The sequence below is a fragment of the Emys orbicularis genome, chromosome 10 (assembly GCF_028017835.1).
Source record: "Emys orbicularis isolate rEmyOrb1 chromosome 10, rEmyOrb1.hap1, whole genome shotgun sequence".
Taxonomy (NCBI): Eukaryota; Metazoa; Chordata; order Testudines; family Emydidae; genus Emys; species Emys orbicularis.
The window spans coordinates 46559818-46573686 of record NC_088692.1 but is presented as its reverse complement, the minus strand read 5'-3'; the positions used below and the strand labels follow the sequence as shown (position 1 = coordinate 46573686).

Sequence of the window (13869 nt, the reverse complement as noted above, 5' to 3'; positions counted from 1 at the left end):
AATAAAACAGACATTTTAAATGCTGGTGCTTGACTCCACAAACTTAATACTCTTTTAATGTGATTTTTTGGTACATAGTTAAACACTATAGCACCTACGTAGTCTCCCACACGAGCTGGGCCAGATGCCAAACAGCTGTCAGGAGGATCTGGACCAATACTTTTAGTGACATGAATGTCAATGGGGTCAAGTTTAAAATAATTAGCATGAGATTTTTTAAACATGCCTCAGGGAGCTGGACTCCTAACTCCCTTAGACACCTGCGAACATCCCAGTCGTAGTTATTTAATAGTAAAATGGCTAAAGGCAAAGAAAATGCATTTGGTCTTGTATTGCTAGTATATGAGCCATAAACAATATACTGTCTGTAATCTGGAGAAACCATGACCCCCAAACCCTGGTGATGCCATGCAAATCCAAGTTAATTCTACACACAGGCACTCAGTTTGCATGGAGTTTGTGTCAGTTAACTAAGTTTACAGGGCATTTCTCCAGAAGAATAATTATTTTAACTTGGCAGCTATCAATTTAGAGCTTTAGACAAGGAACTTGGAGAGGAAGTTGCAACAAGAAACATATTGCAAATTGTATCTTTTGGTGTTTCAAAGGCTGTCTGTGGGTATGTCTGCACTATACAATAAGCTCAGGTCTGTGGGATCTGGGCTTGTGGACTCAGTGTATCCAAGCCCATGCTTCGGCGTCCACACTGCACTGTATACCTGGGTTTCTTTGCAAGAATTCAAAGGAATTTCCCTTGCAGTGCCATAATACTGTTAGACAACTTTGAATATTATCATCTATTCCAACTGGGGGGCTAGTGAACAGGTTATCAGTTACTAAGGGGGGAGGGATCTTGGCTAGTTAGGATGAGAGTCCCAGTATGGAAAAGGTTTAGAACTGCTGATGTATGTGATGCTAAGCAAGGTGGCACCATACAGAAAAATACAAATCCCAGTTATTGTCCCAAAGAATTTATAATCTACGGCCCCAAATCTGTGAAGATTTATGCACCTGCTTAGTTTTATGCACTGAGTAATCCTGCTGAATGTGCAATCTTAGGCCCCAATGAAATATATAGTGTGTACAGCTAAGCATGTATGTAAGTCCTTGCACGTTTGGAGTGGAAAGCTACGCACGACACAAAATGGAAGACAACCAAGAGTATGGGTGGGAAGAAGCAGTACAAGGAGGGCGACCATACAGAAAGAAGGTGTGGCTGCTCTGTTGGGCTATGCTTATGTTTAAAAGGTTCTGATTATTGTCATTTTAAATTTATTAAAAACATTGTTTGAAACTTTACACTTTCATCCACAATAAACTATATAAATCCTTTGCCCCCTGTGATGCTGGCAGACCAGGTGCCAGCTCATGCCAAGGCCCCAGGCCTCACTGAACACTGACAAAATGCACAGCTGGAAACCAGTCTGGCTCACCTGTATGTTAGTATTGTTGAGCTAGATATTAGAGTTGTAAGAATGTGTTTGGTGTTTAGACTTTATGAATAATTTGTAGGACTCTGCATGCATTAGTCTCCCTTATCTGTACCCCATGTTATAAGGCAATAGCAAATGTTTCCATCGTAAACCTCCGTAACCATTCATCAAACAGGAAAGAAGCCTTCTCTAATTCAAATGCTGGCTTCCTACAGAAGATGTTGGGTCCTGCCTAACGACAAAATCTTTGAAACCAAATGAGCCATGGTGAGACATTAAAAGAACAAAGACTTTGTTAACTGAACTCTTCACCCCCTCCAGGAAGAAGAGAGCCTGCACACTCCTCCCATCTGCTTGGGCTCTAGGGAGAAGGGTATAAAAATCCCTGACAAGGAGAAACTGGGTTCTTCTTGCTGCTTGGACTCTAAAGGGGCCAGAATCACTAGGCATAAGCAAAAGCCTGCCCTCCCACCCCCCAGCTGTTTTGCCTGGGTTAGCCCTACAGGACATATGGAGTTTGCTTATTACTGAAGTTTCTATTATCTTTTTGAATCTAAGGCTGAAACTCATTTGTGGGTATTACCCACTTTAAGCTCATAAAGAACTCTTATTTCCTTTTCCTAGTTAATAAATCGTTAGCTAGTTTATTAAAGGACTGGCTACAAGTGTTGTCTCCAGTGAGAGATCAAGGGTACAATGAGGGTTGCCAATTTTGGTTGGATGTATTCCTGGAGGTTTAATCACATGAAAATTTTTAATTAAAGATTAATCTTCAATTCCTGGAGACTCCAGGACAATCCTGGAGGGTTGGCAACCCTAGGTACAATTGACCTGGGGCAAGTGACTAGTCCTTTGGGACTGGGAGTAACCTGAATGTTGTGATTTTTGGTGTAAGGGACCATCTAATCACAGAGGCAGGCTTGCCTGGTGGTGGTAAGGTTAGACCAGAAAGCCCTAGCCTAGGGGACTGTCTGCGATTCCATGGTAAGGCTGTTACAGTGTCTGAGGAGTTCACGCTTGTTACTTGGTTGGTGAAATCTAATTATAGAACTCACAACCAATTTGGGGTTTGTGCCTTATTTCCTGACAGTCTGCCTTGAAGTTGGCACCCATGCTTGGGAGCCACTCCAGGCAGCCTGACATTCCCTATTTGTGCCTACCTCCTTCACACCGACACCTAGTTCAGCAACGTGCCGTGGTTTTACATTCAGAACACTGCTGCTATACAAAAAATCTTATCTGAACTCTAGCAGACAATAAATCGGAGTTAATTTTTACTCATCCACGCTGCAGTCTTGGGTAACGGGTACCCAGTCATAGCTAGAATGCATTTTAACTGACATAAGTGCTAGTGAACAGCTGTTGTGACTGACCTTCACTCCGTATTTCACTTTTCCAGCATAGTGGTTTATGATAAAAGCAGGCTCCATCACGGCTGGAAATTCAATGTAAGAATTTCCCTCATGCTGACGCTTAAACTTGTCCAGTAGTGTTTGGTTTGTGGCTTGTGGAAAACTGGATAAAAGGGGGAAAAAATGAAGGCAGCTGTGAAGTCAAAGAAAAAAACAACACACCCTTGTTGACAGACCATAAATTGTAATAGGGAACATTCTGCTTTTCTCTTTTCTGTGCTTACAGATATTATACCCAGTACTGAGCTGCAATTGGCAACATATGTATGCTAACATACACCTGTATTTAAATACATACTATATACATTTGATGAAGCTTCCAACTGCAGATATCTAGTACAGCTAACTGGGTCTAGAATGAATCAATTGCAAAAGTATAGTCATGCACATAACTATTTGTAATAATATATTCATAGTAGCATGATTATTTAGATACCTACAGTTATCTAGAGGTCATATATATTTGTCTTCAGCCTTGTGACTCAAAATGCACAGCACACGAGTATATGGCATATTCACCCATCTAGAAATGGGCTATTTTAGCTGCATACATAACTTCAATATTTAAGCTTTTTTACAGGTCTCCGTAAGAGGGCATTTTAAAAAAAGTTCACAGAGGTGTGTAAATAAAATCACAGGGCCCAATTTCACCCCACACCAGTTCTACACCAATATTATTGATTTCAATGAAGTTACTCCTGATGTACACTAGTATAAATGGACAGAAGAATCAAGCCCATGGCTTTTTCACAGCAAAATGTCAATTCACTGCAACTTGAACTTTGTGTATTAATTGCTTGCAGTTGAAAGGGCCTTTGTCCATATTTTAAAGCTTTATCAAAAACTGAATTAAAATTATATCTTTTAAAAAAATAAAATTCAAATTAATCTGTGGTTAAAAAAATACTGCCCTGGACTGCTCTCCTCCATATCTCTGTATGGGGGAACCCTCAGCAGGCAGATCTTTCACTTCTTACATGGAGGGAATCATGTGTCTTTGTGGTACTGTCTTCCCAACTTTCTGGGGCCTCTGGCGGTGCTCTGTGGGTCTGGGGTTCCATTCTGAGACAGGCTGCGGAGCCTCGGCAGGCTGGGAAATCCTTCATCCCCTCTGAGGCTCTGGAGAAAGTCCTTGGAAAAGTTAATACAAGCCTACTGCTGTATTCACTTTTACTGCAGGACTCCCTAAGGTCACTGGGAAAAGAGGGTTGGGGGAGGTCCTTGAAAGCACAGATGCAATGGAGCTGCACTGCCCTGGTACTGGGGGGCCCACTGTAGGTCACTAGGGAGCCACCAGGTTTAAGAGCAGGCTTGTGGTTTATTCTAGAGAAGGGAATAAACCCTCCCCACCTGCCACCAACAGAATTACTAAGGAGGAACTTTGCCAGTGGATCCTACTGGAGACTTCTTGCCCATGAGCCTAGAAAATTACATTCAGAGGATTTAGGCCAAAATTCCCACAAGTCTGAGAGTTTGTATACCTGGGAAGTTGAGCCAAATTAACTAATGGCTGGTCTACACTGAAAAGTTACATCGGAATAGCTACGTCTCTCAGGGGTGTGGACACCTCTGAAAGATGTCACTAAGCCAACCTAACCACCAGCATAGACAGCGCTAAATTGATAGAAGAATTCTTCTAGATATTGCCTCTTGGAGAGGCGGATTAACGACAGCGATGGGAGAACCCCTCCTGTGGCTGTAGCAGGTGTCTACACTGAAGCTCCGCAGGTGTGCCACTGTAGCAGTTTAAGTATAGACCGAGCCAAAGGGTATGCATTTATTGAGCATTAATTAAAACACATTATATCCCTGTGTAGATGCTCTCATTCAAAAGTAAGGGGCCTTAGTTTGCTACAGACTAAGGCCAGATCTGCTCTAAAAAGTTAAGTTGACCCAGCTATCGTCGCTCAGGGGTGTGAAAAATCCACACTCCCATGCAACGCAGTTAAGCCAACCTAACACCCATGTAGATTGCACTAGGTTGATGGAGTAATTTGTCTGTTGACCTAGCTACTGCCTCTCGGGGAGATGGATTAACTACAGTGATGAGAGAATGCTGCAGCTGTGCTGCTGTAGCAGTTTAAATGTAGACATAGCCTAATTCACTTTAGAAGCAAACTAAGGCCACTTTACTTCTGAATGAGCACATCCACACAGGCAGTTAATGCACTTTAACTAATATTCTATAAATTCACACCTTTAGTTAATTCACCTTAACTTTCCTACATGTCACTGTGTAGACATGCCCTGAGACACAGACCTGGAAGAAAGAACAGAACCAAAGTAAAGGTAACCAAAGTAAATCTTCCCTATGATGGGGAGACTCTTGATAAGTAACATTTTTAGTTCATAGTTTAAACTTTTTAAAAAAACGTTCTCCACTGTTTGCATTACCCTGTTAGATGCAAGCACTTAGATTAAAAAACAATTAGGAGGGCACTGAAATCATAAATAAGTAGAAATAGTGATTAGTGCGTTAGGTATCTTTTTGGCAAACATTACCAAGAAAGAGAAGACTTCAGCATAAATAATTGTGTGACTGCACTCTAATCAAATACTGAAGAAAAGAATTTCCAACATTTCCCTTTAACAATACTAGATGAGGTAAGAAGGAGAGATCTTTCTCTCTCTCTCTCTCTCAACTTTCCTCCATGGCAACCTGAGGAAAAGTTCTGTGTAGCTCAAAAGCTTGTAGCTTCCACCAACAGTAACCTTGCAGATTGTTTTCTTCTTTTGCCTGGTGCACACATAATTTGGGTAAGGCAGTGTGAGCCTTTGGAGTTTGGTGAACACATGACCGCAGTTCAGTCATTGTGACTTTCAGAAATAGTTCATACTCACTTGCTTTCCTCATCCAGCAGGTGGAGCAGTCCTGTTGGTTTCTTGCTGATAAGATTTATACAGCCAGAGTTATCTATATAGTCTATGTTGTGCCAGCTGATGCCTTCTGCTCTGTACTCCTCCTGGGGAAAAATAAAAGGCAAAAAGAACAGATCAATTGATTAAAATAAAGTTGGGTTCTGAGCTTACAAAACTCAGAAGTTCTCCTTTTCAAAAGAACAGAGAAAAGTTAGTTTAGATGGTAATGAAGCAAAAGGATGTCCCCCAAAATGAAGATGCAGAGGAAGTTAAGGACCCTGAACATGCCATGTCTTTCACAGTTGCTCCAAAGGAAAACTTGTAGGTAATGCCAAGGGATGTATTTCAAAGCCAAGAGCAAAAGCTGAAAAGAGAAGCACCAATGCTTTTGTTGGAAATTAATATAAAAATTTATAACACAATGGTACTAGTTCTTGGGATGATGCCCTGCCATTATTTTTTGGTTTGCAGAAGAAAGTATAAGAGTAAAATAGTTGCTTAATTTAAACATCAGAGAAAACCAGAGCATCTTATATATTCAACCACATCGATCCTTAAAATTATTTTAATGGAACCAAGACACTTTTAGAAAGATTCCATTTGTCACTTTTTCTGAGAGAAACAATTCTTCTCCCTATTTTCTCTCCTCTAGACAGTGTATTTACTGTATACAACATAGTATCTACTGTGCATAAAAATATGTATAATACGACACACCCATCACTCTTCCATGTTTTCTCAGTTCTGCCTGGCTATCCCAAAATTATGTGATAAGTTTGCAATGCTGCCATGAAAATCATGCAACAGTTTACTATCCCCACACAGACCCACCATGCAATCCTAAAACAAAAGTCACACAACACACATCCAGTAGGAGATATGGATTAGATGTGTGTTGCTTTTATCTAAAAAAATTATTTATTTATAAAGGAAAACAATAAAAACCTTACTGTTTCACTGGGCCCCAGCAGCTAAGAAATATTGTCCTTAGGACTGAAAGGTAACACAAATAAGAAATAACATCCAACACCTTTGATTTAATTTGAGACATTATAGCACAATCTTGGTAGCTAATCTGTGCCTTAAGCAATATTTTACTGCTTTTTTTTGATAACTAGTCACTATTTGTAATTTTATTTATGTCTTTATATATCTGATTTATTCCAGCTGACGATCTGCCCCTAACTTCACTTTGGGAATAAAAACTCTCTCTTTTATAGGCCAGATCCTCAGCTGATGAACATGAATGAAGATCTGACCCTCCATCTTTTGAAAATAAGATGTCTTCTCTTAAATTAAAATATAGAAAGACTTAAAACCATTTAGAGACACTAGTTGTATAAATAATTATAATGCATTTGGAAATAAATTTAGTCCGTTCATAAAGTGTAATCTCCAGAATATGTTTATGCATAAAAACTTTTGAGTTTTCTCTCCATAGTAGACACATTTTTTAAACTATACAGTGTTGTGTATATAGCAGCATGTATTTAAACAGTAGAACGGAACCCAGCCAAGTTTCTACTATATTTTTGTAAAGCAGTGTAACTTTTGTTGACTGGGTTAGATCAGGAGTGGGCAAACTTTTTGGCCCGAAGGCCATATCTGGGTATAGAAATTGTATGGAGGGCCATGAATGCTCATGAAAAAGGGAGTTGGAGTGCAGGAGGGGGTGAGGGCTCCGGCTGGGGGTGCGGGCTCTGGGGTGGGGCCAGAAATGAGGAGTTCAGAGTGCAGGAGGGGGCTCTGGGCTGGGGCAGAGGGTTGGAGTGCGGATGGGGGGGCTGAGGGCTCCGGCTGGGGGTGCAGGAGGGTGGCACCAAGGGGTTTGGAGAGTGGGAGGGGGATCAGGGCTGGGGCAGGGGGTTGGGGCGCTGGAGGGGGTCAGGAGTGTGGGCCAATGGGAACTGCAGGGGTGGCACTTGGGGAGTGGGCAGTATGCGGAGCCCCCTGGCTGCCCCTCTGTGTAGGAGGGGGGGATATGCTGCTGCTTCCACGAGCCATGCGGAGCCACGGCACACATGGAGCGGGGCAAGCCCCGGATCCCGCTCCCCGGCAGGAGCTCGAGGGCCAGATTTAAACGTTTGAAGAGCCGGATGCGGCCCCCAGGCCATAGTTTGCCCACTCCGAGTTAGATGAAGAAAGAATTATTACAAAGCTCCCTAAGAAGCACCTAATATGCATTTTACAGGTGTCCAATCCACTCTTACTGCTCTTTTTTTATTACTGTGTTTTTCATATTGTTAGCAACGTTTTTAACTTACGCATACAAGCTAAATGTGTTCTTCAAGCATTTTCTTAAGCATGATCTGTACATATTTAAAAAAATGAATAACTTTAGTTTTTCCCACTAACTAGCCCCCTGTAAGCAGGGGAAGGGCACCTCACAATATTAATCTACCTAAAAGTCAATGTCCAGCCATTTCATTTCTGTTCAGCAAACAATGCACATGAGCATTTTTACTGGAAGCCACTCTGCCAAGTCCAAAGGCTGTGGTATGACTCTGCCAAAGAGTAATACCCATGAACGTACTTGAGATCAGGAAACTTAACCTCTGGTTCTGTTTCTTAAGAGCACACCACTCTTAAAAAATATCTATGGTCTGCCAATAGCTCTTGATACAGAATTGACAGAGGTGATTACTTTTGTAAGAGAGTCTGTGTATGTGAGACTAAACGAGCGTGAGGTGTGCGAGAGATTTTGTCAAGTGCTTTGGGACATTTCACAATGGTTTTTAACAATGACATCGCAAGAGCATTCAGGTGTGAGGTTGTTTTGTTTTGTTTTCAATAGAAGCTCATAAGATTAAGTCTCTTTATATATTATTTTGGTTTAAAGATGGAGGTTCCCTGAGCAAATAGTGAGAACTGGCAGAGTTCCCCACAGCTTTCACTGGGCAACTCAGTTCTCACATGCAGGGATATCTGGTTTCCTATTAACAATGCTGTACCAAGAGCTGGGTGGGAACTGGATTTTCCATTTTGTGGGAAATTCCATGACAATTTTTTCCCCCAGTCCAGAATGGAACAAAAAAAGATACATTTCAAAATTCGAAGAAAGAAAGATTTAAATGTTCCATTTTGTTTGACATTTAATTTTTTTAGATGTGTTTTATAATATGAAATAAAAGAAATTTTGTAACAAAAAAGTAATTTCAAAAGTAAAATCAAAATCTTTTATTCCAAAAATGCTTTGTGTCTTTTCCTAAATGCAAATCCACTGAAATCAACACTTATGACAAATGTTTTGCTTTTGATGAATCAGCATTTTCCAACAGAAGTTCCATCAGAATATTCCCACCCAACTCTATCTGTGCATTGTTGATACAATAATAACTGCAATGTAAATAAACCAGATCACCTAAGCAATGGGAATAAAGTTTGAAGGATAACGTTTAATGTTCAAAACACATAATAAAGAAAAAATCCCTGAAAATGTTGCATTAGAATGGAAGAATTTTAGTGTTTGAAGATCTCTATACAATGAGCAATGGAACCACATTATAGCAGAGAAGTCAGAAATCAAATACAAATTGCTGCTAAACTATAGACAAATCTTTTGGTTTTTACATTTGCACTAGTAAGTCAGTGAATCCTGCAGGACTGTAAGGCAGAAAAAGTCCTGCCAACCTTGAGGGGGGACACATTTCTTCAATAAGTACAGGTTCTTCTTGTATGTCTGTGCATGAAACATTAGCAAGAATGGGCATCATCCATCAGCTGCCTGCTTCTGACAGCAACTTAATCAGATGCAGCACATATGGCTTTCCCTCAGACAATTTAATTCATTCAGGGTTATTTCGCTCTACTATACTCAGAGCTCAAATATTAATAACTACTGGTGCAGTGGCATTTAATTATAAAAGAAGAGGCTTTTTAGCTATGACTGTGCGTGAGTGGTGCACGTTACATAACCATGAAAAAGATCCCAGTGAAAATGACTGCATGCCTAGCCACGTGTTTAATCCTATTAAAAAATAAGAATAGTTACTCAGCACTTCCCATCTCCTAACTACTTTGCAAACATTAATTAATTAGTGCTCACAATGTCTGTGCAGTTGAATAAGTATACTCTCTATTTTACAAGAAGGGAAATTGAAGCAGAAAGACTGATTTACCCAAAATCAAAGTCATTTTAAGAATCAAGATTAAAAGTCAGGTGGTTTCTGGTTTCCAATTCTATGTTCAGGGGACAATGCTCCCATCTCCTTCCTTGCCCCTCCTTTAGCTATTAACTATTAAAAAGTGTTTTCCTTGGTTGAACACGAAAGGATATAAAGTACATAATCAAGCTCAGAAACCTCTGTTAAACCAGGCCATGGATCCAGACCTAACAAGGTTATATCACAAGTGTGTGTGTTAAAGAGTCAAAGGTGTGGTCTACTACTAAAACATAGGTCGACCAAGCTACGTTGCTCAGAGTGTGCCCTGAGAGACATAGTTAAGACAACCTATGCCCCAGTAAAGCCACCACTAGGGCTTTGTCTACACTGGCAGGTGAAAGACAAAACTTTTGTCATTCAGAGGTGTTAAACACCGCCCCCCTCCCCCCGAAAGACAAAAGTTTTGTTGAAGACAAGAGCTGCTGTGAACATCGCTTTGTTGGCAAGAGCGCTCTCTCCTGCCAACAAACAGCAGCTACACTGCGTGCCTTTTAGCGGCACAGCTGTGTTGCTAAAAGCTACATAGCGTAGACATAGCCTAGGTAAACGGAAAAATTCTTCCGTCAACCTGGCTATTGTCTTTCAAGGGGGTGAATTTACTACAGTGACGGAAAAACCCTTTCTGTCTACACTACAGCAGCAGAGCTGCGATTGTGCTGCTATACCACTTGTAGGGTAGACATAGCCAAAATGAATTCAAGTACAATGTTTAGGGCAGATCCCTTTCAAATAAAAATGAAGTTACCTCCATACAGGTTACAACATACAGACCCTGAGTACTACTTTCCCATTGATTGTTAAGAAACACAGGACTTTTAAACACAACTACTTAGAAAACCATAAGGCCACAAGTCAAATAAGAGAGCAGAGAGCCTCTTCACCTACCACGCTGGCCATTTCTGCAGGAGGAGGAGGAGGCCTGGTGAGGGGAACAGAAAGAGTTGCCATTTATGACTTCACTTTCAAAAATGCAGCCCTGGCTCCTATAGGGTTTGGAATTGTTGCCAAAGTCTCTTTGGAAGGCAGCCAAGATAGCAGAACAACAGCTCTGAAATGTGTTTTTCATGTTCATCTGGAACAACCTTCCTTACTGCAGAAGTGAAGTTACTCTCTGAGGCTTAATAATATGGAAAGCATTCATTACATTTCCACCTTCTCTTTAAATGTTTCTAGCTGTGCATAGAGAAGGGGAGAAAAAATATCGAGAAAGGAGAATTTTTCTTGATCTTTGTAATATTGAATGAAGCAGCAAAGAAAACTCAGATGAGCTCACAGGTTTATAACAGTTCCATGGTCAGCTGACTATTCCCATTAATCCCTTTAATGGTTTTTTACCCACTTCATCTATTTTTGTGACTCTTTTTAACAGCTTCTGCAAAATTTATAATACAGATATTTAAATTTGCACAGGTCTGAAACTTGGTATATCATTTGTCAGCCCAGACATAGATGTTGTCTAGAAAAGAGCTTTTGTTCAGATTTTCATTTTGATATAGGAAAGTAAATTCCTATAGTTTAAATTCTTCAGAAACTGAGGGTATGTCTACACTACCAGTGCTACAGTAGCACAGCTGAAGCTACACTGCTCTAGCATAGAGACTTACTACAGCAACAGAGTTTTTCCAGCCCTGTAGTAAATCTATCCCCTTGAGAGGCAGTAGTTAGGCCGACACATGAATTCTAGCTGTGTTTACAGTAGGGGTTAAGTCTATGTAATTATGTCACACAGGGTGTGAAGTTTTTCACAGCCCTAAGCGAGGAAGCTAGGATGACCTAAATTTAAGCGTAGACAAGGTCAGAATGGTTATTCAGTGGTTTCATACTAACTAAAACAAACAGCTGAGTTCTTCAAGCTTGAACCTTTAACACCTGCATTGACACCTTAAGTCCTGATTATCCACAGCACAGGTAAGACTAATGCAAACTTCCTCACGCTCTTCATTTCCAATATGCCTCACCCACTGACCCAGAGGAACCACCAAGATGAGTGGGGAGTTTACTTACTCATTTTATTTATTGACAGGTTTCAGAGTAGCAGCCGTGTTAGTCTGTATCCGCAAAAATAACAGGAGTACTTGTGGCACCTTAGAGACTAACAAATTTATTAGAGCATAAGCTTTCGTGGGCTACAACCCACTTCTTCGGATGCATCCGAAGAAGTGGGTTGTAGCCCACGAAAGCTTATGCTCTAATAAATTTGTTAGTCTCTAAGGTGCCACAAGTACTCCTGTCATTTTATTTATGTGGTTTTTTCAGAGCACTCATCACAATAATACCTGCAGTGGATATGAAAGGATGAGCTTTGAGGTTAAAATACTAAACTGGGACTCCGCTTATCTTGGTTCAAGTCTCAGTTCTGCCACAGACTCCCTGTGTAACCATGGTCAAGTCATTTAATTTACACGGGCCTCAGTTTCCCATCCACAGAATAGTGGATAATAATTCTTCCCTTCCCTACCATTTGTTATTTATATAAGTAGTTCTTTGTCTTTTACTATGCGTATGCAGTATTGCCAACCGCAAGAGATCAAAAATCATCAGTCAGACTCCCCATATCATGAGACCGGCCCCAAATAGCATGAAATTTAACTCCCCCCGTCAAACTGTTATTTTGTCTCTCTTCTGACTTTTTCACTCCCCTCTATTCCTCTGCTAGTGAACCTAAAAAATGAACCTCTGATACATAAAATGCACATGTATTTAGCTGATCAGGAGGAGACTCCACTTATCCTCTCCTCAATCCTAAAACAGGGCAACTGCCGTCCATTTCCTATCCTGCCTCAACTCTCTCCCCTCCTAGTTTATTTCTTTTGATAAAAGGAGGGCTGGATGGTCAATAATTTGAGAACCACTGACCTAATTACTGCACTATGATTCACACTTGAACACAGAGTTTATATTACTGTTTAGGGTTGATGAGTTACAGATACAGATATTAAAGAACTTTAAACTCAAGTCAATCATTCATATAAGTGACAATGTCACAATAAAAACATTGTGGGCTTGGATTAGCCTTTTACGAGAAACATTTCCCTGTCTCCTCCCTTTCCCCCCATCTGTGCCCAAAATTGGGCAGTGCTCCCGCACACTTCTCCCCTTCCTCCAGCTGCTCTGGGCCCCCTCCTTCCCATCCCTCTGCACCTCATTCTCCTGCAAGTCCTAAATCTGCCACCTGCTACCCCTCACTCTCTCCATTCCCCTTTCACAGAGACTCTGCTGCTCCTCCCAGTCTCTGTGTTCTGTCCAGTCCCCTGGATCATAGCATGGCAGCCATTTTGCTGTTGGGCATGACTTCAATCTCACTGAAAATAGTGGGAAGTGGCAGCCAACTTTATTAAGGACAGCCTCACTTCCATGTGCAGATAGACTGTAAGGAAGCATGGGACATTTTGAACAAGGGAAAATTTATGAGCTAGCAGTCTTGCTAAAAAACACCCCCCCCCCCCAAATCATTAGAGCCCTGATAAAATCGTGAGAGTTGGCAATACTGGTGTATATACTGCGCCTAGCCCATTGGGGCTCTGATCTCAGTTCAGGCTTCTAGTACTACTAGCATGGTAAAAATAATATCCAAGTAGAGGAGAGTGAACTGGGGCTTATTTAGTCTGCAGAAGAGAAGAGTGAGGGGGGGATTTGATAGCAGCCTTCAACTACCTGAAGGGTGGTTCCAAGGAGGATGGAGCTAGGTTATTCTCAGTGATGGCAGATGACAGAACAAGAAGCAATGGTCTCAAGTTGCAGTGGGGGAGGTCTAGGTTGGATATTAGGAAAAACTATTTCACTAGGAGGGTGGTGAAGCACTGGAATGGGTTACCTAGGGAGGTGGCAGAATCTCTATCCTTAGAGGTTTTTAAGGCTTGGTTTGACAAAGCCCTGGCTGGGATGATTTAGTTGGGGTTGGTCCTGCTTTGAGCAGGGGGTTGGGACTAGATGACCTCCTGAGGTCTCTTCCAACCCTAATCTTCTATGATTCTGTGAGTGCACAATTAAGTCTCCATTTAG

General features: G+C 41.2%; 1 protein-coding gene across 1 annotated transcript in view; it reads right to left on the bottom strand.

The window, feature by feature from the left end:
• The window catches only part of MYO9A (myosin IXA), a 361511-nt gene that overhangs the window by 90085 nt on the left and 257557 nt on the right, over positions 1 to 13869 (bottom strand). Inside the window, exons 11-12 of the mRNA XM_065412857.1 lie at positions 5687 to 5808; positions 2807 to 2948 (exon numbers count right to left, since the gene is read on the bottom strand). Coding sequence (XP_065268929.1) covers positions 2807 to 2948; positions 5687 to 5808 — 264 coding nt within the window. The remainder of the gene's footprint in view (positions 1 to 2806; positions 2949 to 5686; positions 5809 to 13869) is intronic.